Here is a 22,881-nt window from a genome sequence, read left to right as displayed (position 1 = left end):
AGAAGTCTCTTACATGGTATTTGATCCATTGGACTTTTAACCATGTTACTAGCAACCATTTGTAATCATAAACTATCAATTTTGGTTTTTTCCCTCCAACTTGAAAAAGTGTCTCTGTGTTCCCAGCCTAGTCTTTTTGTATATCTTGATTCAGTTATGCCTCAGATCCAGTTTATGGTTCATGATTCCTCTAGCTCCCTGAGTGCCTGGCGTATCAGATACTTTCTCCAAAGAGCTTGCAGTAACTCCTTGATGAACAGTATTCAATTCAAGCAGTATTGCTAGCAGGCAACATGAGGTAAGGAGAACTCAAAAGACCATTCCACTATTTGTGGGATCCAGTTTTGCCACCAGCCCAATATCGAGTACCCCAAAGTAGAGATTAAATTAATGACCACATTTCTGAAAGGAACATATGTATCTAAGAGGATTATTTATGTGAGTGCATGCACATGGATGCTTGTTAGAATAATGCAGATAATTTTGGGAGCTGCTATTCATCTGTCACAATTTCTGGTTTGCTGACATCTGTTTGCCTGTTTCCAAGTCAAGGCTTTCAAACTCAAGCTGTAGGGCAGGAAGAAAACATACAAATGAAAGCACACAAAATTCTGATTAATTCTTTGTATTATTCTTACAGTTTCACAGCTAAATATCTAGCAACATATTAATGTCAAATCTTATAATCAGGCTGCAGTCAGTCAGCAGAGAAAGCCATTCTCTCTGGTAAAAGACAATCAGTATGTCTCTCATCTATATTGATGAGAAATTAGCAGATTAATTACCATCCAATTCTGATTTCCCCCTTGTTAATGCTATCTGCAATCGAGCAATAAAGTCACTTCCTTTGCACAGAGTCTTAGTATACAGGTGGCTGACCTGGCACAGCAAATAAAGCACAGATCAGGTATCAGCAAACCAAGGTGGCAAAGAAGAGTTTGATGTTTGATGAGGGCTTGTGAGGATGCACACAAAGCCCTCTTTCGCAGAAACCCAAATCTGACTCCAAGTACATCTGCCTAATTGAACATGTATCAAAGATGAGCAGTCTGAAACAAACAGGCCTTTTCTAGACTACAGAGTTATCAGTAGTTTTGCTCTCATTACCCATCCCTGCCTCCCTTTGCAGCCTCCTCCACCTGAGCAGCTCTGGCCCTCCCCTCAGTACATCTCCAGCCAGCCTGGAGGGGACAGCTCCTCTCACCTCCTTCCAAAAGGTGGCATAATGCACTCTGTCCTTCTGACCACAGCCTGGAAACTGGGCACAAATGGGGAGGGGGCAAACAAATAACGCAGGGCTCCCTATCAACCCTGTTCCTCATTTTTCATCATTTTCACTCCGCCAAACACTATGCTTGGTACCTGGAGCAGTTTCAGTCCAGGAAGGAAGGCAGGAAGGAAATAAAAGCAGACTTTTTAACCACAAAATAGCCCATTGTGCTCTCAAGGCAGTGAGATACAGCAGCTGGGAAACAATATTCCTGTTTTCCTGTGCTTATCCCTGTGAAACTTCGACCATAAAGTCTGGAATACTCAAGAAAAGAGCACTGATCTATGATTAAGAGTTTTGTAACAGCTTCAGTAAGTTTCACCAAAAAGAAAGTATCTGTGCATTCTAAAGATGTTGTCTAAACAAAAAAAATCATACAAATCAAACAAACTAAAAAAAGCAAACCCAAAAAACCACCAACCCTCCCCCCAAAACCAAACCAGACAACCCCACAAACAAAAAAACCAACCAAAAACACACACGTACATACACACACACAAAAAAAAAAAAAAGTGTGGGGAAACAATAAAAAAAGGAAGTAAGAATAGATATAAAGCTGCAAGGGTTTATACCACTAATAATGTACCCCCCAAAAATATCACAATATATTCAAATATCCAAAGCTTCAGGTTTTTTGGAAGTGTTTAAATGAAAACACTGGATGTGTGTAGAACATGAGTGTGCAAAGGTCCTTTATTTGATTTCTTTCCATATCAATCAGCTCCCCCTGGGGTTCAAAAGTGGCTTTAGTACCAGAATTGAAAAGAAAACAGGCAGCAGGAATTAGGCAAAATGCAACAAATGTGATAGAGGGCAGACACAACTTAGAATAAATGCTCTCTTTTATTACTTGGTTTATCCAAACATTTCAGTTTTCTCTGCAAGACCTGAATCAGAGCAGCAATAGAGTCATTTGTCCACTGTAACACACTTCCATAGGAGCCAGCATGACAGACTTCATGCACAGGACCCAGTGCTGTGTGTTCAAACCACATGGAAACTGAACCACATCCTTAAGAGCAGGAGTGACAAACTGCTTGCAGTCATCTTTTCATTACTCAGCTGTGAGCACCACACAAAAAACCAAGAAATTTCTTAAGAAAGTGACCTTGTGTGATTGTCTCTTGAAAATTCATAATTACAGAATGCAACAATCTGACAACAGAACTTCTACAGTAGGTTTGGTATTTTGGGTTTTACTATAAATATTTGATGAGGCTTGTTTATTAGTATATTTGGTGAGTGTTTAGACATTAGAAATTTTTAATGTTTTGATAGATTTCATATAGAAATAGTTTTAATTACATACCCAAAGCTTTAGAAAATAAATGTTTTAATAAGTTCTGATTAAGACATGTACTAATGAGAGAGGTATAAGAAAATGAAGTTAAAATATACAAATTTCAAGTGCAAAAAGAAACACCATTACTTCTCAACAGTTTAAACCTTCCTTCTCAAAAACCATCTCTCTTTCTCTAATAAAGCTAAAATACCAGCCTTTAAATAGGCAGCCCCACTATTCAGTTTGTAGGAAAGATACATCTCTTGCACTAGAAGTACAAAGCTAAGAAGAATGCATTATATTTTATTCTTAAACTTATTTACAAAAATATATTGCACCAATCCATTGTCCTTTTTCCAGTTAATGTTAAGGAAAAGCCTATTATATACAAAGTTAAAAACATAAGTGCAAAAGCCAACTGAAAGCAACCAGAAAGAAGTTTATTTAAAATGCTAAATACAGTTTATTACCTGACCATAGCCCACATCCAGTATGACCTAAAATAATGTGTACCAGATCTATCTGTGATTTCAGAAATCCTTGCATTTCTCTGCAGAACAAGCCTTATCTTTCACTCTAACCACCAGAGGGTCTACATAAAATGTAAAGGCTAATCAGAGCTTAGCTTAACAGCTTCATTTCTCCAGGTAAGTGATGCTCTTTTAGGTAAATTGAAAAAGCTACATAGTATTACACACATGTTTGAAAGGTAGTGATAAATCAGGCATGATGGTTTTCATCCTTCTGAAACACCATGAGGAAACATTTGTTGATGTTTCAGGACTGATAATTCAAAGGCATTGCCAGTCCACATCACATTAGCACAGCATATGGTCCTGTCTCAGTCTACCTGCCACTGGGACTGTCATGATGCATTTCTGGGGTGTAGGTAAGGAGAACAATCATAACCCAGAGATGAAGCAATGCCTGGGAAAAGAAAAGAAATAAATTTAGCACTGACAACCACCATCCACAGGAGGGCTCCCAATGACAGCTGATCAAACTTGTTTTGTAGAAATATTTTGATTGAAATACTTTTTCTATTAATCAGATACTTCTAAAAAAAATGATTGGCATTTGAAAAATGAAATTCTAAATCAGATTCTAAAAAAGCTACTTACAGAAAACTAAAGACTTTACTCAAGCAGCAAAAATAAAGCAGCCTGTTTTCCTACAGATTTGTGTTGTCTAGTTTCTCTTTTCCTCCATGCCACAGTGACTTCAGCTGTTCCCTCTGATATCCAGTCCCCAGCCAGCACATTATGTGATGTGCCTTGAGTGACTGGTAAGCCACTAGTCCTGTGCCAACTGGCTGACACCAGACTGTAAACCAGCCAAGCTCTGATTTCCTTCTCCTTATCACAGGCACTGATTTGAGGCATTTCTATGAATTCTGTAGGAATGTTAATTCTCATTCAAATTTGGCTGAAACTATCCAATTAGAATAGAAGCTGCCTGGAATGCAAAGAAAAATAAAAAACCCACATTTATTTTAAAAAAATATTTTAAAAAATTCAAGTTAGATTAGTCATGGTCAAGGTTTGAGCTGAAAAGGGGTGACTCCCACTGAGTGCCCAGCTCCTGTACAGCCACCATCAAGTTCCCCTTCAGATTGCAGCTCAGGCAGCAGAAGTCTTCAGTGTTTTTTACAAAGCCTGACTATCCACAGGTCCCTGCAGCTGACAGGCACCTGCCCTCTAGTGGATAAGGGAGGCATTTCACTTCTAGCAATTGCCAGCCTGACAGTTTTGCTCGATTTGGGTGAGCAATTTTCTACTAATTGTTTAATTCTAAAAAAAAACAACAACTTGTCTTGCTGATGTTTTAGCAACTAGAGAAGACCAATCATTATCCACTGAAAAAAACCCAAAGCGAAGAGTCAAAAATCAAAAAATGTCATTTTCCTAAATGCAGTGTACGCAGGCATGGCAGGTTAACCTTGGCAACTGGTCACCTTCATTCCATATTTTGCTACTAGAAATCTACTTTCATAGGCCTTTAAATGGTATTTACATAAGTGCCTTTAAGACTCCTATACTAACAGTTTCCAGGAAAAACTGAAAACCGCCAAGCCACAGGACTCCAAAATGCTGTTGTGTAAGTATTATTTGGTATTATCCAAAAACCCACAGTGAGTTGTTAATTATGGCCTTTTGAACATCAGTCTTGCCATTTAAGACATACTGGCTCAGACATTGGCTATAGAAATCTTGCATTCAAGAAAGCTGACTCACCATGTAAATGATTACAAAGACTCTTGCTATGGGGTATCGCCTCAGAAAGATTCCCAGCCGAATGCTACACAAGCAACAAGAGAAAACAAAACACAAAATTCAACACTGAGAAATAAATCCCTGTTCCTCTCATCCCAGCCACCACAAATTCCACGGCCTTGTTTCTGTCTTGAATTTTCTCAAACACACACAAGGCTTTGTTGTTGTCTTGAATTTTACTTCATGTACTCAAAACATTACGTGGGGTGAGAAAATTCAGACCATAAAACAAATACTCCTAAGTTTTTCCCAATCACAGAAATCCTTTCACAATGAAATTCAAGTACCATGGAAGCACAAAGAACTTTCTATCAAGTTATGTTGCTTTCAAAGGACTACGAAGTATTACCAAATTTTGTTTTCTGTTGGTATTTGTTTCAAGATTTGTAGCAGACCTTTGCTGTCAATACTGTCAATTCACCTAGCTTCTCAGAAAGGGATCAAAGAAAATTTATTCCTGGATCCAGAATGATTTTCATTTACTAATTCCTCAAATAGATTATCTTCCAAGGTAAACAGCTGCATTGGCTTAGAAGGCAGAATCTTGTCTTCATTGGGACTGAAAGAGTACAGATGATACTTCCCCACTAATACACTCCTACAGTGTTTACCATACACACGGTCAAAACTTCTGAGAGTAAAATATGTAGAAGACTGTAATGAATTCAGTTAGATTTTTTTCATGACTTAGGGAACCTCTTGCATCAAAATCTGTAAGAGCTTTGTTTAAATAATTGACAATCATTTGGAAAAGTTTAAGAATATTAGTGTCATAGGAAAGCACAAGTGAAGTGGATCAATAGCATTTTATACCATACTTTAGCTGCATTATTTTAAACTTTTCCCTTTGTAAAGGGAATAATGGGCACCCAAGTGTGTCACTGTAAAACTGGACAAGGATGACAGCAGTTACAAACGTGTTCCCTCAGGACACTCTTACCTAAACTGATCTATAGTACTGGCAGCTTTGCGGACTCTGCCGTACACTCCTGCCATGCTGGTGTCTGTGTCACTGAACAGGACAGGAACACTACGCAGGCGAGCTCCTGATTGATGGGAAAAAGTGAAAAAAAAATTAGATAAGTTGTTGTTTAAATAAAACAAATTGATAGTATATAACAAATACACATAAAAAGAATAAAAAAATAGTGTTCGATATGATTGTAGTGTCATCAGTTCTTGATAAACTTACAATCAAATCAAACTTTTCTTCAACTTAGTATATTTTTTAAATTTATTCATTTACTAAAGGGATATCTTGATATTCAATGCCATCATGTCACAATAACTATTATTAGGAGTATAAAATGATGGGCTTGATATTGGCACAGTTTCTCCAATTTTTTTTTACTCTCATACAGTGAAACTTGGATTTGTATTTCTGACACTAACTTGTACCTTCAACAGTGTTTTACTTTATTTACATTTTTACTACGTATCAGCTTTATTAAAAAAAAAAGATTTGATAATGTTACTTTTGTGTAACTAAATTCAGCTCTCTGAAGTTACTTACAAACAACTCCCACAGAGAAAAAGCCTGGACTGTTACTTCCCACCTCTTGGTGATTTTCCCTTGCTTTTAAAGTTACTTAAAATATATACAAAATGACAAATTTTGTCTCTGAAAAGTAACATCTCAACACCATGGATCAACTGCTGAGGTTGTCCTAGAGATACTGGACTGAAAAACCAACCTCATCAGAACCATCACATTTTAAGCTTCTTTTCAAGAAAAACAGAAAGCCAAGAAGAAATTCATTTCAACCAGATCAAGTCTCAAAAGGAAGTATTCCATTCTTACTCTCCTCCCAAACCTTTTTTGCAAGGGTATACTTAAATCCTGTTTCTAATTTTCAGTTTGAACCCCAAAATACAAGTTTCTTTGCACCTGTGACAGAATTGTTTCAATAGTGCCATAGTACTGAGAATTAAAGACTAAATTTGCTTTATTAGATTTACTGAAGTAATTTGCTCACAAAAAGGAGCTTCTAGTTAACTATGATATTGGCTGCTGTAGAGAAGGTCTCTAGAATAAGTGGCCTATTTTCAGCACTTATTTATCCTTACAAACTCAACTTTCAGAAAAAGGCATGAAGAAACAAAAAAGCCTGGACTGCAGAAAAGACAAGAGTTTTAAGTATTGTATTTCCTTATTTACCTTCAGCACCATCAATGCCTGCCATGTTAATGGAAGGTCCATTAGCACTTGTGCCTTGGATAGCCTTCAGCTGTTGCTCAAGCCGTTCCAGCTGGTACACAAGTGAGTTTTTCTCTGTGCTCAGGCTCTCTAACATGGTTTGCTTCTGAATTAGTGTTTCTGTCAGCTGATGAAGCCGATTTTCTAATTCTGTCTGACTACTACTGCTTAGAGTCTTGTTTGTGAGCTAAAAATAAGCAAAAAAAAAAAAAAATCACTCTAAATTCAAACTCTGACATATTACAAAGCTCTATAATAACCTAAGCCTTCAAGAACTAAGTTGCTCCACCGCAGAATTTTTACAGGATAATGCCATCAAAACTATCACTGGTGAGTGCAATAAAGAGGAAACTTAATTTCAACAGTTGTTAACTGTTCACATTACACAAGAAACTCAAGGTAAAAATGTATTTCTCTGTTTTCCACCTATAGTAATATGAAAGTTTCTGTATAAGCCTAGATTTGATCACAACATTGATGCTATGCCTCAGAGACAAGTTTAAACAGCAATCAGTAGCAAGCTAATCCAGCCTGGCTACCATGCCTTCAACTTAGTACATATGTAAAAATGTTTTCAAGCAAGGAAGGAAAAACTCAGTACAAATGGGGAGAATTGGATGCCATTTAACAGAAAAACAAATGAAATGGTGAAAATGCAGGATATGTTGCAGAAGAACTGAGGAGCACCAAGGCAGAAAACATGATTGTACTAGCAAATAGAAACTGCAAGGCCAGCAAATGGATCATGCATTTCACATGGATGATGTCATTCAATTTGCAGAAAATGTTTCAAGCAAATGGGAATCACCAGGCCTGCCATATGTGCAATAGCTCATCTATTCACTACAGTCTTGGACCTCAGCCACTTTGTGGCATCATATTCCACAGACGCAGCTTCATTAATGCAAAAACAGAATCATCAGGAAATACAGCTATCCAAAATACAAATTAGGTGCCTGCAACCAGGCAGGTGCAGGTAGTCCTGAAGTTCAGCACTAAATTCACCTGCCATCATCATGCTCAAGAAATCTGTATCACATCACAGCCATTTCCAAATCCTGATGCTGTAACTGCTCAGTTGACCACACCCAACTCCAGACTACCAATTTCTCCACAAACAGCCTACTTTTCACTATGCTAAGGTAACAGAACGAGGCTTTTGCCTTCCTGCCACCCAAGGAGACAGTGAGGACTCACAAGTATGAGGAGGTTCCAAAAGGGATTAGACTGATACAAGGGAACCAGGTCCATCAACACAGCAGTAGCACCTAGTAAAGACTTAAACACTAACAACCCTAATTCAACTGCTGATGTTGGGCAGGTACACAGGAATGAAAGAACTGGACAGGCTCACCTGCTGGCCCTACTGCCACTGGCCAAGACAGAACAGTGGGCTAGATGGATCACCGCATCTGCAGGTTATATAACTTAGGTTCTTTCAACAGTTACAAGGATCTTGGCAGAATTCATAATGACCTAATCAAACTCCATTGAGTTTTTTAGTTTGCAAAGAGAAGAACATTGATGCAACACCCCTCACCAGGTCTAGTTGGGACAGTGGCTGATTTTCCTCCCCCTTTATATAAAAGCACATACAACTATAAAACAGGCTATTTACATGGTTCACTTCTTGTACTTCCTACTCTCAAAACTCTACTCTTTATTGAAAACAAGTACACGGTACCTCACTAGCAGAACGCTTACAGGATTTTTCAGGATATTTATATTATATATATTTATTACATTTATTTATTATTTACTATATTATATATTTATTTTTAAAATAAATATTATATTTATTATATTTATTCTAATATATATAGAAAGAGAAAATTATTTTCTATACACACCTGATTTCTGAGCTTCTGAATTTCTTCCTCTCTGTCTTTTATTCTGCTTTGCAAAGTATTCTTTGTTCGATACAATTCTTCTTCAGTATAATGAAGTTCCTATAAAATGTATCACAATTACACATAAAAGACTTCATACATACATATATTTTGAGATACTAACTCCAGTTATCTAGAGTTTCACAACAAAACACAAGAAAGCAATATGCTGCAATCAAATACAAACTGAAATATTATCTTAGGTACATGTCTGGCTAGGATAGGGGGTATGGGGATAGAGAAAGCTGAGTATCAAGACACAACCTACAAGGCAAATTAAATTTTTTGTGGAGACTGCCCTAATATAAATATCAATGCAGACTAGTTTACTGCAAGTCACACAATTTCATTTGCACCACAATTTTATCTTCCTTACACTTTCACCATTTGTGTAGCACTATCTTAAAACTATCTCAATAATGTAGGAATTACAAAATACTTAGGGGGTATCTGTATTCCTAAAATAAACTCATTAATTCAAAATATCATTCTTTAAACATGTTTGAAAACCATTGGCATAGCTATAATTCTCTGTATACATTTTCCTCGAAAGTTTAGGATAAATTAACATAGCAGATGTGAAAGGAGAAGGATTAGTAAAAAAAAATAAAAAATTACTGAAGAGTAAATCTAACTGTAAGTTTTGTTACCCTCATGATTTAGTGGCTATTTTAGCTCGCACTTACAGACCTATCAAACTTATCTGTTAAATTAAGACAATCTTCAAATCACTATCACTTCAGCTGCCAGTTGCTACAGAAAATAGATGATCCTGTTCTCCCTTTGAACCATCAGATGTACAAAAAAATACCTCTATTTATTTTCCATTTTCAGAAACCTTAGGACAATAGTTAAAGCAATTCCCAGATAAAACTGACCATAATTACATCAAGTATCAACACAAGCAATTAAGTTAAAAGCACATGTAAATGGGTGTCATTAAGGGGAAGACTTCAGTTTCTGCAATAACTGATGCTTTTTTTAATTCACCTCACTCTTTCTATTGACTTAGAGCATATTCCTCAGAAGGGCAGGAGTAACACAATACCATCTGCCATCTGCTTTGACATAATAAACATCAGCTACCCCATCAAAAGCAGACCTCGACTTCTGCCTTTTAATTAGTTCAAGCTGCGACCATCTCATTAAAATGCAATTTCTGAAAGGACAGATAATCCTATGAGATAAATTGTTCCTAGAAGATACAGAGGACTTGTGCTTTCTTCATTATTAATTCTCTTTACATGAGCTTTTTCTTACAAGGAAACTTTTTAAAAGGCTGCAAAATATTTGTCCAATTCCTACTGCATAATAAGTTTGTTCACATGGAATACGAATTTGCATTTTTTTCCCTCTCTTTATAGCACAAAACTGCTTAAATCAAGACAGAATCTGCTCAAAAAGATGACACAATTCCAACAGAATTCATTAACATAATTTTGTCAGCAAGTTGCCTACTAGAGCAGTTTAGAAGTAATGACAATTAGATTCAGAACTGAGTAACAAATTGATTAAATAAATTACTTCTAAATTGGTACTACAATGACATTGCTTTACAAGCTAAACCTTATGTATTAATTGAGCACAGGAAGTTCCACAGTAGCCACTTTCAGTATTAGGTTTTTTTGATATAAAAAAATGTTACACTTGTTACTACATTCCTGTTGTTTGATTACTTCCCTGCTGAATAAAATTCAAGATTCTGATCAAATCTGTGCACTCCCTTATGGTACTGTTTATTCAGCAGGATCTCTGTTCATCAGCAGTATCCAGAAGGCCCTGACCATTGCTTAGTCCTGGCTGCACTTTCCTTGACCTAGTGACATTCACCAAGATTTTAGCGATTTCTTTAGAGTACTACACAAAACATTAATCAAACACTACCCAAGTATCCAAATATTCTATTATTAGCCAAATGCTTTGTTGGTGGCACCACATGAGGCCTAAAAAGAGATCCAGCTTTCAAGAATTCCTTACCTGTTTTTGCCTTTCCAATTCAGCTTCTGCTTCTTGCTTGGCCATTTTATGTGCTGATATCTGCTCTTGTAGGTCTTGAAGCTGCTCTCTCACTGACTCAGCTTCGCTTACCTGCTGTGTCTCCATATCCTGAAATGAACACAAATATAACCATTTCACTAACATTCAAATGTTACTGCAAATCTGCCCCAGGTAACAACAAAAAAAGTAGTGTATGCAATATTTCTTCAAAGGAAAAGGAAGGTGTGGGTATATTGGATAAATTACACTTGGTCATTTTATACAGAATATTTTTAGTAACACAGTAATAAAATAAATGTGTTTTGTGAACATGAAAAGGCCCTGCTGCTTCCTTTCTACTGTCTACAGGCTAAAACTTTGCAAAGTGGGCTTGCATGCATCTGCTGTGTTAAGCCCATTATGCCAGCAGATGACTTGGATTATAGTGCTTCAAGGATTCTTGTTGCAGAAAAGAATATAGGTGATGGCTAGAGAAATCATTATGATTATTAGGAAAGAAATGCTTCCCTCAAAAGGAGTGCACAGTAATGAGGGAAGAGAGAAGTAAGGTAATAAATACTAGAAACAACAGACCCACAGTACACAAGTGAACAGTCCTTTGTCGTAGCTAACTGCAAATACAGGTGTACATAGGCACAGCTACCTGCAGCTCTGTTCTCATCTGCTGTATCTGCCCCATTAGTTTTTGTATTTCTTCTCTCTGAGTGTCTCGCTCATGTCTCAGTTCCTCCAGTTCCACCGTGCTTGCTGCATTGCTATCCAGGCCTTCAATACCAGAGCCTTCTTTTAAGCTGTTTATCAACTTTTCTTTGGACTGAAAAAATAAATCAATATTATTTATAGCAGTATTGAACAAGTGCTCAACTAGAATATGCTATAGTGACTGGTTTATCTGTTCTTTTATCCAATAATGACCCTAGAAATTTGAAAATGAAAATGCTTCCATACTGATAATTTTTCTGATTTCCTGTATGCCGTAAGATTAATTTTACTGAAAGCCTGTGTTATCTGTGCAAGAGTATAGCTTTGTTCTTTACAAGTGCCTGGAATGTTAAACTTGTCATGGAAAACAATTATAGCCCTCTTGGTACTGAAACAGACAACAGGCACACCAACAGACACTATAGACAAAACTGACCCCCTTTCTCTCCTGCCAACAAAATCAGGAAGCAAATACAGTGATAACTCTTCCAGGAAAAAGGATAAACCATTTTATTCAGAGTCAGCCTAATGTTACCTTGACATTGACTTGTGATTTTAGGCTTTACATATTTACCAAGATGATTTAAAACCTGTCCTTGAACATTTCACTTTTCAAAATAACTATTCCAAAGAGATCTCTGTCTTCAACATCTTGCTAACACTTAAAAACAAGACTCAAACCAATGACATCTGGACATGGTATCTTTGACAATCTATATAGTACAGAACTCAGCACAAAATATCAGATTTCCACTGTTCATATAACATCAACCACAAGCAACCTCTCAGGACATGGAAAAATATTCTCTGGTGACACGGTATGTACCCATTCTGTGCTATGCTTCAGCCTCAAGCAGAACAGAGCAATATTCTTGAATCAAGAATACTGGATATGGGACAAATTGTAGGCTTCATCTACTTAACTATCTGGACTCTTGGATGTGGAACACACTGACAGATGATGCACAATAAATGCAATGGTTCACTTGGATTTTCTTTGGGTTCAGGACCTGAACTACCATTTCAATTCCATAACTTCATCTATAAACTTAAGTTTACAAAAGGCAGACTGGTAGCTGTTCTGTATATGTACCATCATAGATATGCCACAGAACACATTACAGGTCACATAAAAAAGAATACCACAAGTTAGATTATTTGAAGCATAACACCTTAAAACAATTAAAGCATACAAATCACACTGTATTTCTTCACAACAATGCTTACTTGGAGAATGCGAGTAGCTTTCTGTTTATAGTCTGTCAGTTCCTGTTTTGCAGATTCTAGGTGGCTTTTAGTTACTTTGACTTGCTGCTGAAGCTCATCAGCTCGCCTCTTTTCATCTAAATACTTTCTCTCTGCTACAGTTATCCCTTCTGCCAGGTTCTGACGTTCTGCTTCCACTTTACTTAGACGAGCCGCAAACTCATTCTATTGGCAATAAAGAAACAATACCTTGTGTTTAAACACAGTCTCACTTTAACCTAGGAAGGAAAAAAGGAAGTTTAAAAGCAACTACACAGAGCACACCACCTCCTATCTACCAACTCCAGCTTAAAGACACATTACTGCTATGTGGAAAGAAACTCTGATTGCTTAAGCAAGTGGTAAATAATCTGAGTAAGAATATGCTTTTCTGTCCCTTACCACAAATAGTAAGGGAATAACAATCTTCCTATTATTCACATTTATTTAGCAAATAAAAAGTAAGCTTGCCCCTCAAAAAATATCAATTGTTGTATGACATATTTTGAAGTACTGTAAAAAAAACCAGAACAAACACTGATGAAAGATTTTCAGAGATGTTATTATATGTAACAAAGGCCAAATTAAGTGTAAAAAACATTCTCTATCAATAACTTACTTGCATCTTTACCACAGAAGTGATCCTTCATGACAGTAAAATTGTGTAACAATATGTTATGTAACAACACACCATGGAAAACTAAACTGATTACTGATTTACTTTTAAAACACATATTAACATTAAAGTTAGCATGAAAAAAATTGTAAATATGTTGACATAAAATGATTACTAATAATAAAAATTGTCAACATTAACATCGAAAACTTTTACTCATGAACCTTTCAAGATAACATATAAGAAATAAATTAGCATCTGAAGGGTATTTAGTGCAGCTGACAGCACATCCTTACAAATAATTAGAACCCTGAACTGAAGTCACAGGGAGGAGAGCACATGGAACCTCATGTATCTCATCTCAGAAGCAGAGTCTTAAAAGTCTTCCTTACTCTACATGTCTAACCTGCATTTGTTTGTAACTTTCTTGTTCTCGCTTGAGTGCAGAGTCTGCATCACGCAGCCTCTCCTGAAGAGTTTGAAGGGCTTGATTTTGTAAACTGCTTCCTTCACTGTGGTCTTGTATTATCCTGAAAGAGACACACGTTAATAGGAAAGGGAGCAAGCTAGTGTGATTCTTCATGTAGAAATATAACCTCCCGTCTTCCAGAGCAGCTTTGAAAATTTGCCCAGTAGATTACTGCACACAGACTACAGGCATGAGGCCTGGAGTTAATGATTCACACTTCTCCTCCCTGGCCTATATTCTGGAGTATCCACATCCCAGCAGTGAGATAAGTTCAGAAAAACCTTTATATTTATGGATAAGCAAGTCTATTTTTTAAGAAAAAAAAATATTGGGACCTTCACGCCTCTGACACAAACACTTTACACAAAATGGATTTCAATAACCAGATGCCAAGGGATGCCCTATTTAATACTCATTTGTCCTGTTCCCACTGCCAACTATGACAGAGCAGTTTTAGTGCAAACTTTAATCCTTGTATGTCAAATCTTTCCTCATTAGTTTATTATCTTTTATCCTTGAAGACACTAAATTATCTACCTCGATTTTTTTCAAGTTTACTACTATTTGCAGAATTCCAAAGTATGAAATTAGGAAGTACCGTGATTTTTCACTCTGCAGTGCTTCCAAAGCTTCTGTCCGAGAACTTAAGAGCTGATCAGCTTCTTGCAACCGTACTTTCAGCACAGCTAGCTGTGAATCTTTGGCACCAACAGCTTCTGTCAGATCATCCACTCGAGCCTGAAGTTCTCTAACCATCCTGTCACTCTTTGAATGGTCAACATTCCACTTCTCCACCTTCTCCCGAGATTTGTTCAGTTCTACAAAATAAGAAATTTCTTTGAAGTTTATGGAAGTAGACATTGCAAGGTCTTGTAAGGAGTCAGGAGGCACCTTATTTCTGAAAGAAAATACTTAAATATAACCAAGTTGAAGTAAAATTGAAAATTTATGAGCTACCAGGAAGTAACAAATGCCAGACTGGCTGTCAAAGCACAACCCAGAAAATTTTAGAGGTGATCTCAAAATAGACATTTCCTTCTGAGTCACACTGCAGATGACAGATTTCATCTGCCCCATCCCCTGCAATGGCCTACTGTCAAATATCCCTGTGCCAACAGAAATGTCTGCATAAAGCAACTAGTTTAATTCTAGTTTGAGCTTATTGTCACATAAAACACAATGGAAAAATACACCAAATGTGAATAATGCCTGAATACTTAGAAGCTTCTGTTTTTAATCTTACATCAGACATTAAAATTCACTGGATATTAAAATTATCTGGCTTATGCAGTTAATGTGAAAAAAATGTTGTACCTCAACTTTACGCCCAACAGCAGGAGTTTGCTCTCTGGTCTATTGTTTAACTTGTACTCACATTTTTTACATTTGTAATTTCATCTGGCATTGAAAACATCAGTGATGTCATATTTAAAATACTAATTTTATATTTTTACCATCAGTTTCTAGGCATCAGAGACTATAGTCTCTACTACAGCCAGAAAGTAGTCAGTTTGAAGTATTCAAAGGAATTTGCTCATTTAAAAATAGGTATTTTGCAAAAGCCATTAAAATGCAAGAAAAGTATTTTAAACATGGTATTTGTTGCCAGTGTTTTATTAAGATGTAAGTTTTGTAACTAGCTTGAGCACATCATTTTAATCAACATCTGTTTTATCTTTGTAGCTGAACAAGCCTTTTAATTTCTCCCATCTCATTACATGGGAAGTCATACATGCAAATGTACTTGGAGGGTTTTTATTATAAATACACAGAGCATCACTTCCTAGTTCACTAGCATTTTACTAAAGATATAGCTGAAGTACCTTCTTGTGTTTCTTTGGACCTCTGTATTAATGAGGCCACTTCTTGATTTAAAGATTGAACTTCATTTCGCAGCAGCTGGTTCTCCAGGCGAAGATTGGACAGCTCATGAGATTTGGAATCATCATTACTTGAAAGGCTGGGGTTGGTTGCTGCACTTAGTGATGAATCCTTCAGGCCACTCCCTTGTGCTCCCAGGCCAGAGTCTGAACTGTCTGGAGTTTCTGTACAGAGAGATGCATTTTAGAACAAATGCATGTGTTCATAAACTGCCCTTCTATAAACAGTAGTTCCATGTTCGGTGTCAATGGTTAAGGAATAACAACAAAAATAAATCAAAACAGTTTATGCTGAAATGGAAAATGGAGCTGCTTCTCACGAGGGACTGCACAAATCAGGGCTATTTACATGCATCATGCAGTGTTTTTATTAATACTGCAAGACAAGACATGGAAGCTATAAAATTTCTTATTACATAAATGGCAACTTTAGGATTTCAAAATATTAACATTGTATTTATGATTTAGCTGCTCAGACAAGTTCTCAGAGGTTGAAGAGTAACAAAAACCACTAAATATATGTAGCAACTAACTGCAGGAATTTTTAGAACAAACTCATTCTGGGTTTCCATTCAGATTTTGCTAATGCAAATTTAATTTTAAAAGAGAGAGCAATACAGGAGCTCCTAGTAGTATTCTGAACAACAGCCCTCTGGAGGGAAGGAGGAACCAACAGCTTTTTCCCATCATACACACACACAGTATCCTTGATTAATGCTGTGAAAGCTACATATACACTCAAAGAGTCTTGATTCCAGCATGCATATAGTTGGAAGATTTGCAGCAATGTTAAGATAAAATGACTTAGCAAGCAATGGACAAACAAGCAGGCAATCCAAACATATTACTGCTGAATTTAGTATGCCTCAGGTGAATAACTGCTGAAAATCCACAGGGCCAGAGTGCAACTAATTCTAAGCAAGACTGCAGTGAAATTCTTAAAGCATTATTTACTTCCCCCTGTGATCATTAACTAAGCTGCTTCACCTTTCTTCTTACCACTGCTACAGCCCCTAACATCCCAAGCCCAGGAATGGGGGCACACTATTAATTCTGAGCAACACCACACCCACAAGTAGCAGCAGTGACAGGAAGATTTCTTCCACATTTTCTCAAGCCCTTTCCTGATTAATGCAATCCTAAGAAGTGTCATTATCTTTCCTTTAATTTATTTACACAGTTTCCAACTTACAAAATAATTTGGGCATTTCTTTGTCTGGAAAATTCAATAGATTAATTAAGCTGATGAAGCAAAAAATAAGCCATTTATAGTACAGATCAGATTATAGCCATGGCAATAGACAAAGTATAATATTAATTGGTTTTGTCTATAGCTAATATATCACAAGCTACTTTAACAGATTCTGTGCTGAATATTTAAATGACACAGATATATCGGTACAATCAACTTTGGAAAACAGCACGTTCAAATCCTGTCTTATAACTGCATTCTTCCTTATTTAGCAGCTCCACAGTGCAAATGCTGCTCAAAAATCCTCAGAAAAAAATTCAACAAGCCACACTGAGCAAAACAAATGTTTCTTAAGCACCAATCAGCAAGGCCATAGAGCCAGGTCTAATATATCTGCATTATTTATTATTAATAGTAAACCTTAATAAAAAGTCATGGACTCAGAAAGATATTCACATATTTAGAAATTATCCCTTTTTCTGTCTAAAGCTTTTCGGCATACTTAATGTAGTAAATAAAAAGCTGGCATTTACAATACTTTACAAGCTCAAAGTACTAAACAAATAATAAAGTATTCTAACCACATTACTAATAACAGAACCACTTGCTTCAATTTTCTAAAATAAGTAACAGCAAAGTAGCACAGCAAAAAGGATGGAGTGACTACAGGCTGGACAGTCAGATAAGAGAACACAAGTCCCTGACACTTCCCAGCCACACTCTCCTTTGTGTGATTGACTTGAGCCCAGCCCCAGCTTTTGACTGTCTGGCCTGGAGGCTCATTCAGGACTCAGGACTTAATACTGCACTCATGAACTACTCCTGGCAAACCCAGAGGCTTTATCTCTTTGGCTCTCTCATGCCTGTAGCTCTACACCAGCCTGTCCGCATCCAGCTTCCTGCAGGCCAAGCAAGTTTGTCAGCTCACCCCTCCTGCATGGTGGAACAGGGAACACCTCACCCCACCTCACTGCACTGGGCAACAGCCAGCACCATCTCTCCGTGGGTAAAGTCACTCCCCCTCCCACGTGGCAACAACAGCTAAGGGCCTGAGTGACCAAACAAAAGCAGCAGCACCTGTGCTTCTACATGGGGACATATGGGGCTGAAGCAAGGCTAGACCACAGCTCAGAGAGGTCAGGGTGAGCAACAAGGTAGATCCAGAGCACAAAAGATTTAGGTATTAATTACACTGTTTGTCAAATTAACATGGTATGTAGTATTAACTCAGTGATGAGAAGTGAAAGATCCTGCTGTACCTCACCCATTTGACGTATTACCACCACTAAATGTTTCATGAAGTGACATGCAGTTTCATGCATTACCTAGCCTTACCCTAGACATACTTGGGTTTTAAATATCTCTAGGTTCAATACTATTTACCTACCATTGTCTTGGCTCCTGGCAGAATTATCTTCAGCAGTTTTTGCACTCTGTGTACTAGTAGACACAGAACTAATGCTTGAAGTCCGAGAGTGATTCTGAAGAACAGGTGCCTTGCTCTTCTCCTTTTTAGAATCTATCCTTCCATTAGGTTCTTTCTCTGAACTATTGAGAAAATCAAATAGTAACTCATCATCAGGCTCTGACTTCTTTCTTCTCACAAAATGTGAGGCAGCTCTGGGTGTGGAAGCATTTTCTGCTGGAGAAGCTGCCTCTGAGGATGTCCTACGTGCTGTTTTAACATTTGCTGTTCCTGCCAGGATTGTGGCCTTTTGGTGTTTAATATTTTCAGCTGCTGAGGAGATGTAGGCTGCTTTGGATGAAGTCTGGTATTTCAGTTCTCCAGTACGCTGGCACACTTCAGAATACTCATTGGCAGAGTCCAAGTTCTTATTATCATAAACTACACTGCTTGATGTGTCTTTTTTGCTCAGAGCTGATGCAGCTCCTTGATCAACTCTGTTGAGTAGATCCTCTGCTTTTCCAGCGAGATCAGCAAGCCAAGACATGATGAGTGTCTGTTGATGAACTCTGTACAATTAAAACTTCAGGACCATATACTGCAAAAGACAGAAGGATTACAAATCAGATTGCTGCTGATCAAGCAAGACATATTGTTTACCTAACAACTGTGTTAAGCTATTAGTGCTATAGTTACCATAATACATTTCTTCTACTCATTTGGTATTTTGCTGTCTTGGTAACTAATGCAAATAAATCAGTTTCTGAGAAAAACACACAAAACATAGGTTTTTAAATCAAGGCTATTAAAATCAAACCACTGCATCAGTTTCCGGTATCACCACCTGCTACAGAGTATCACAAAAACAGCTATGCCTCAGACACTTGGCTTGAGAATTCTGTCTCAGGGAGATCTCCCCCACAAACTCTGGAGCCCGCTGCCTCTCCCGTGACTCCAACACGGCGGGCAGGTGCGTGCCTTCACCTGCACCACGGGCCTGCGACACCACAGCGGCGGCGTGTGCCCCTACCCCAGCTCCCGGGAGGAGGACGTTCAGAGCGGCCGCTATCCCCCACCCCAGCACCGCCTGTACACCGCCCTCCCCAGGCCCGGCCCCACTCAGGAGCGGCGGGGGCCTTAGCACGGCCCAGCCTCACCTCCTGCAAGCGCGGGGGACGCCCCGGCCCGAGGGGAGCCGTGAAGGGCCGCCGGTCAGCGCGGGGCCGCGGGCCGGGCCGGGCAGCTCAGTCCCATCGCTTCCGGCAGACGTGGCCGCCTTTCCGGGGGCGCCGCGCACAGGCGCAGGAGGCCCCGCCCCGCCCCCGGAGCGCTCAGGCCCCGCCTCCGTTACGCTCAGGCCACGCCCCCAGCGTGCTCAGGCCCCGCCCCTCCCGCCCCGCGCGTGCGCCCCCTGGCGGTGCTATCCGTAATTGAGGTGAGACTCGCCAGCAGCTGCGAACGCCGCAGGATCACAGAATTATCCATGTAGGAAACGACCTCAAAGATCAGTGAGCCCAGCTGTTAGCCCAGCACTGCCAAATCCACCAGTAAACCACACTCCCGCCTATTTCTAGCTGTAATGTCCTTCTCTGTCATCTGTGACTCGGTGTCTGCAACCTGCGGTACTTGAACCATTCCAAGCTTTATGGCTGTTGTCTCTCTTCTTTAAATGCTTATTCTTAGTAAGGATAACTGTTAAAGTGTATATAAACTATACTTAAGATAAACTTAAAGCACTATATAAGATTAAGTTTTCTTGTTGTTCATCCTCTCATCCCCTTTGTTTCCTCAACCTTCTATACCAATATCTCCCAACTAACCACTGCACTTGCTTCACAGAGTTTCTACTCATGCCTGAAGTATCAGCAAGAATGTGAATGAAGACAACACTTACACCTCCTGCCAGTTCAGATCCTCCTCTGCTGAGGACCTGTTGTCCTCCTGATTATAATGCTGAATGAATGGCTGGTGGCTTACATCCATGTTTCCCCAGAGCTCTAGTTGTTACCTTGTCAGATCACATCTTACAAGTATTCTCTGGTTAAATTCACTGGTAGGCTATTATCAAGTTATCTGAATGTTGGTACCTGGTTTACAGAAGTTTCCTTACAACTTACCATGGTAATTCTCTTCCAATGGGGATGATATAATGTTTGGAAATATTATAGAGATTTCCTTTGTAGGTCAAAGGCTTCAAAATGTTTGTCTACAGATATGAATAATCAATTATCACTGTGCATCCTTAGGACTTAAGCCCAAGCAGGAAACATCTGCTGCCTATCCCGAACATACTCATGGCACTAATACTGGCATGAGTTAATAGAAAATCCATCCTTACTTTAAGCAACACATTGGAAATAATAGTAATAAACCAAATGAATTCACGACCTTCAACTTTCACGTCATATGAATCAGCTGCACATAAGTATGATTTCAGTTAATGTGAATGTATCACCTTGTCAGGCACTAAGAAGAGATTTTTAAGAGATTTTATTAATAAAAAGTTTACACTTGTTTTAGTCAACTTGTTCAGTCTTCAAAACATGTTATGAATCACTTCAATGGAAAACTCATGTACAATTGTCAGTGTTTGAAGTATTTGATCATTGCACACCAAAGTGTATTCAAAGTTCAAAAGAAACATGAAGGGCCAAAGCAAATGCCCTAGATTATCTCTGTCTTTTACAGAGGGGATAGAAACAAAGTATATTTCAATTCAGAAAATATCTGATTCCATCACGGCATCTAACAAGCCCTTCTCTCATTAGAGCCTGAAAACCTGTTTAGGAAATATACCCACAGCAGAGATGCATAACCAGCAAGAGGAATTCAATTCACATTTTAACATATCCCATTCCATTCTAGAGCCATTGCATGGCCCTTATTTGACTGAATCATCTTACAGATGAAAACTAGCTTAGATAACTAAATGATTGGACAGAAGTGCCTTTTCTTCAAAATTACATGGGTAGACTCCTAGAATCACATCTGAACCGGCCACAGCCTCAGAATTTCCAGTTCTTGCAAAGGATATCATTTACCTTGAAGTAAATTCCATGACAACTCCCTTTCTCTGTTCATACAAAATCTTTAAAACAGGGATCCTGTATTGATAAAAGGATTGCCTAAGAGTGGGGGAAAAAAATCCTTTAAGCCCTGCATAGATTTTATATTGTTCAGTTACAGAATCATTCCATAAGAGAAATCATATTTCATATATAATCTGGGAAACAATTATTCCCTCTGAATGCTCTGATAAAATGTATGAAATGTACATTTCCCCCCCTATTTAGTGTCTCTTGTGTGTTGTGTAATCTTTGCAATTGCCTGATTTCCAGAAGACATAAGGATTACAGCAACACTATTAAAATTTGTTATATTTACATTTTCACAATCACTGATAGTCTCCAAAAATAATGTTTACATTTATAAAATAAAAAAAAAAAAAATAGCAGGAAGTTTATTGGCTGAGACCCCGAATAAGTAGTGATATCTCTTCCCTTGGTGCTTCTTTAGGATACGTATTTTTATTCCCATAAATGATGTTCTCAGGTTTTACAGGGTGGTGAGGAAGATAGAAGAAGGAAAGAGAACTTGCTGCTTGTTCCACTGACCTATTTATAAAGTCCCTTATGTCTGCTGTATCGACACTAACTTCTAAGAATCCTGTGACTGCCAGGCTGAGTGGTGAGAATACTGAATTCTGCCACAAGGGGCAGACAGCTTCATTAATTACCACTGAAAACTTCACAGGTGTCTTTTCAGTTTACAGGTGCCCTCCCCAGGGTCCAGGCCCTGATCCGAGATTCCATACATCTTGCTGCATATTTTGACAAGTTCTGCTGCAATTCTCTGTCTGCAAGCACAAAAAGAGAGATTCATATCTATCTGGAGACAAAAAAAAATAGACTTTCTATACAAAGATTTTAGATCCGTATTCATACTCAAAGAAGTATTTTTAAGCTATGATTTACAGACATTATTTTTGTCTATTATAGCTCTCTTTGTAAGGAAATTTCAGTAACAAAGCTGGAAAATATCTGCCTCAATAACTATATCACAGCAAGATTAACTCACTCCCTCAAAACTCATTGCAAGAAAACATTTTTGGCTGTAGGGTTTTTTTGAATTAAAAAAAAAAGAGGCAGGCTCTGCAGTTGAAAAAATTATTTTTTAAATTATTATTTCCCTCTTTGAGCTGATTCACAGGTTCTTCGTTGTTCATTAAGGTAAATTTTTAGGTAGAAGAGGCAAAAAAGATGCATAGTCACACGGCTTGTACCAAGTCAATCTCTTCTCTAAGTATATTGAAATAGGGCTTCAGCTGTTAGCTTCTGTAAAAAACTGCTGGAAACTATAAAAATCACAAAAAATATAGCAACAAAAAAGAATGGTGGGTCGTGTCATCCTCATTCAGCCTTCTTTTTCATGTGTCAGGATATATTAATACACAACTACATATC

At 38.0% G+C, this 22,881-nt stretch overlaps 1 protein-coding gene and 1 long non-coding RNA gene across 4 annotated transcripts; one reads left to right on the top strand and one right to left on the bottom strand.

Moving 5' to 3' along the window:
* Positions 1-1,945: 1,945 nt before the first annotated feature.
* Positions 1,946-19,816, bottom strand: GOLGA5 (golgin A5). Of its 3 annotated transcripts, none has more exons than XR_015288032.1 (14): positions 19,576-19,795; positions 18,401-19,016; positions 15,765-15,986; positions 14,540-14,759; positions 13,879-14,002; positions 12,839-13,042; positions 11,553-11,723; positions 10,889-11,017; positions 8,873-8,971; positions 6,984-7,209; positions 5,766-5,871; positions 4,787-4,850; positions 3,251-3,479; positions 1,946-2,332 (listed from the first exon to the last, which is right to left on the bottom strand). XR_015288032.1 is itself a non-coding variant. In XM_086893082.1 (14 exons), the coding sequence occupies exons 2-14, from the start codon at positions 18,963-18,965 to the stop codon at positions 2,329-2,331; spliced, it is 2,211 nt and encodes a 736-aa protein (XP_086749208.1). In that variant the 5' UTR covers positions 18,966-19,016; positions 19,576-19,816; the 3' UTR covers positions 1,946-2,328. The 3 variants fall into 3 exon arrangements, 2 of the variants coding, with proteins under 2 accessions (XP_086749208.1, XP_086749207.1); XM_086893082.1 differs by having other exon boundaries at positions 3,403-3,479; positions 19,576-19,816; XM_086893081.1 differs by lacking the exon at positions 1,946-2,332 and having other exon boundaries at positions 2,972-3,479; positions 19,576-19,802.
* Positions 19,817-19,840: 24 nt separating this feature from the next.
* Positions 19,841-21,738, top strand: LOC111929612 (uncharacterized). The gene is made up of 2 exons (XR_002864772.2): positions 19,841-20,040; positions 20,258-21,738. It is a non-coding gene; the product is annotated as an uncharacterized LOC111929612 (long non-coding RNA).
* Positions 21,739-22,881: the final 1,143 nt, after the last annotated feature.

Source organism: Cyanistes caeruleus, chromosome 6 (genome assembly GCF_971803275.1).
Source record: "Cyanistes caeruleus chromosome 6, bCyaCae1.hap1.1, whole genome shotgun sequence".
Taxonomy (NCBI): domain Eukaryota; kingdom Metazoa; phylum Chordata; class Aves; order Passeriformes; family Paridae; genus Cyanistes; species Cyanistes caeruleus.
The sequence above is the reverse complement of the archived record's forward strand: the minus strand, read 5'-3'. Positions and strand labels throughout refer to the sequence as shown.

What these genes read in the sequence shown, in the direction of transcription:
- GOLGA5 (XM_086893082.1), bottom strand. Translation starts at nt 18,965, where the DNA reads ATGTCTTGGCTTGCTGATCTCGCTGGAAAAGCAGAGGATCTACTCAAC. An exon ending in GTCCAAAGAAACACAAGAAG is followed by an intron (nt 14,760 to 15,764) that starts GTACTTCAGCTA and finishes CTTATTTTGTAG; the next exon opens with AACTGAACAAATCTCGGGAG. An exon ending in TCTTTGTAATCATTTACATG is followed by an intron (nt 3,480 to 4,786) that starts GTGAGTCAGCTT and finishes TTCTTTTCCCAG; the next exon opens with GCATTGCTTCATCTCTGGGT.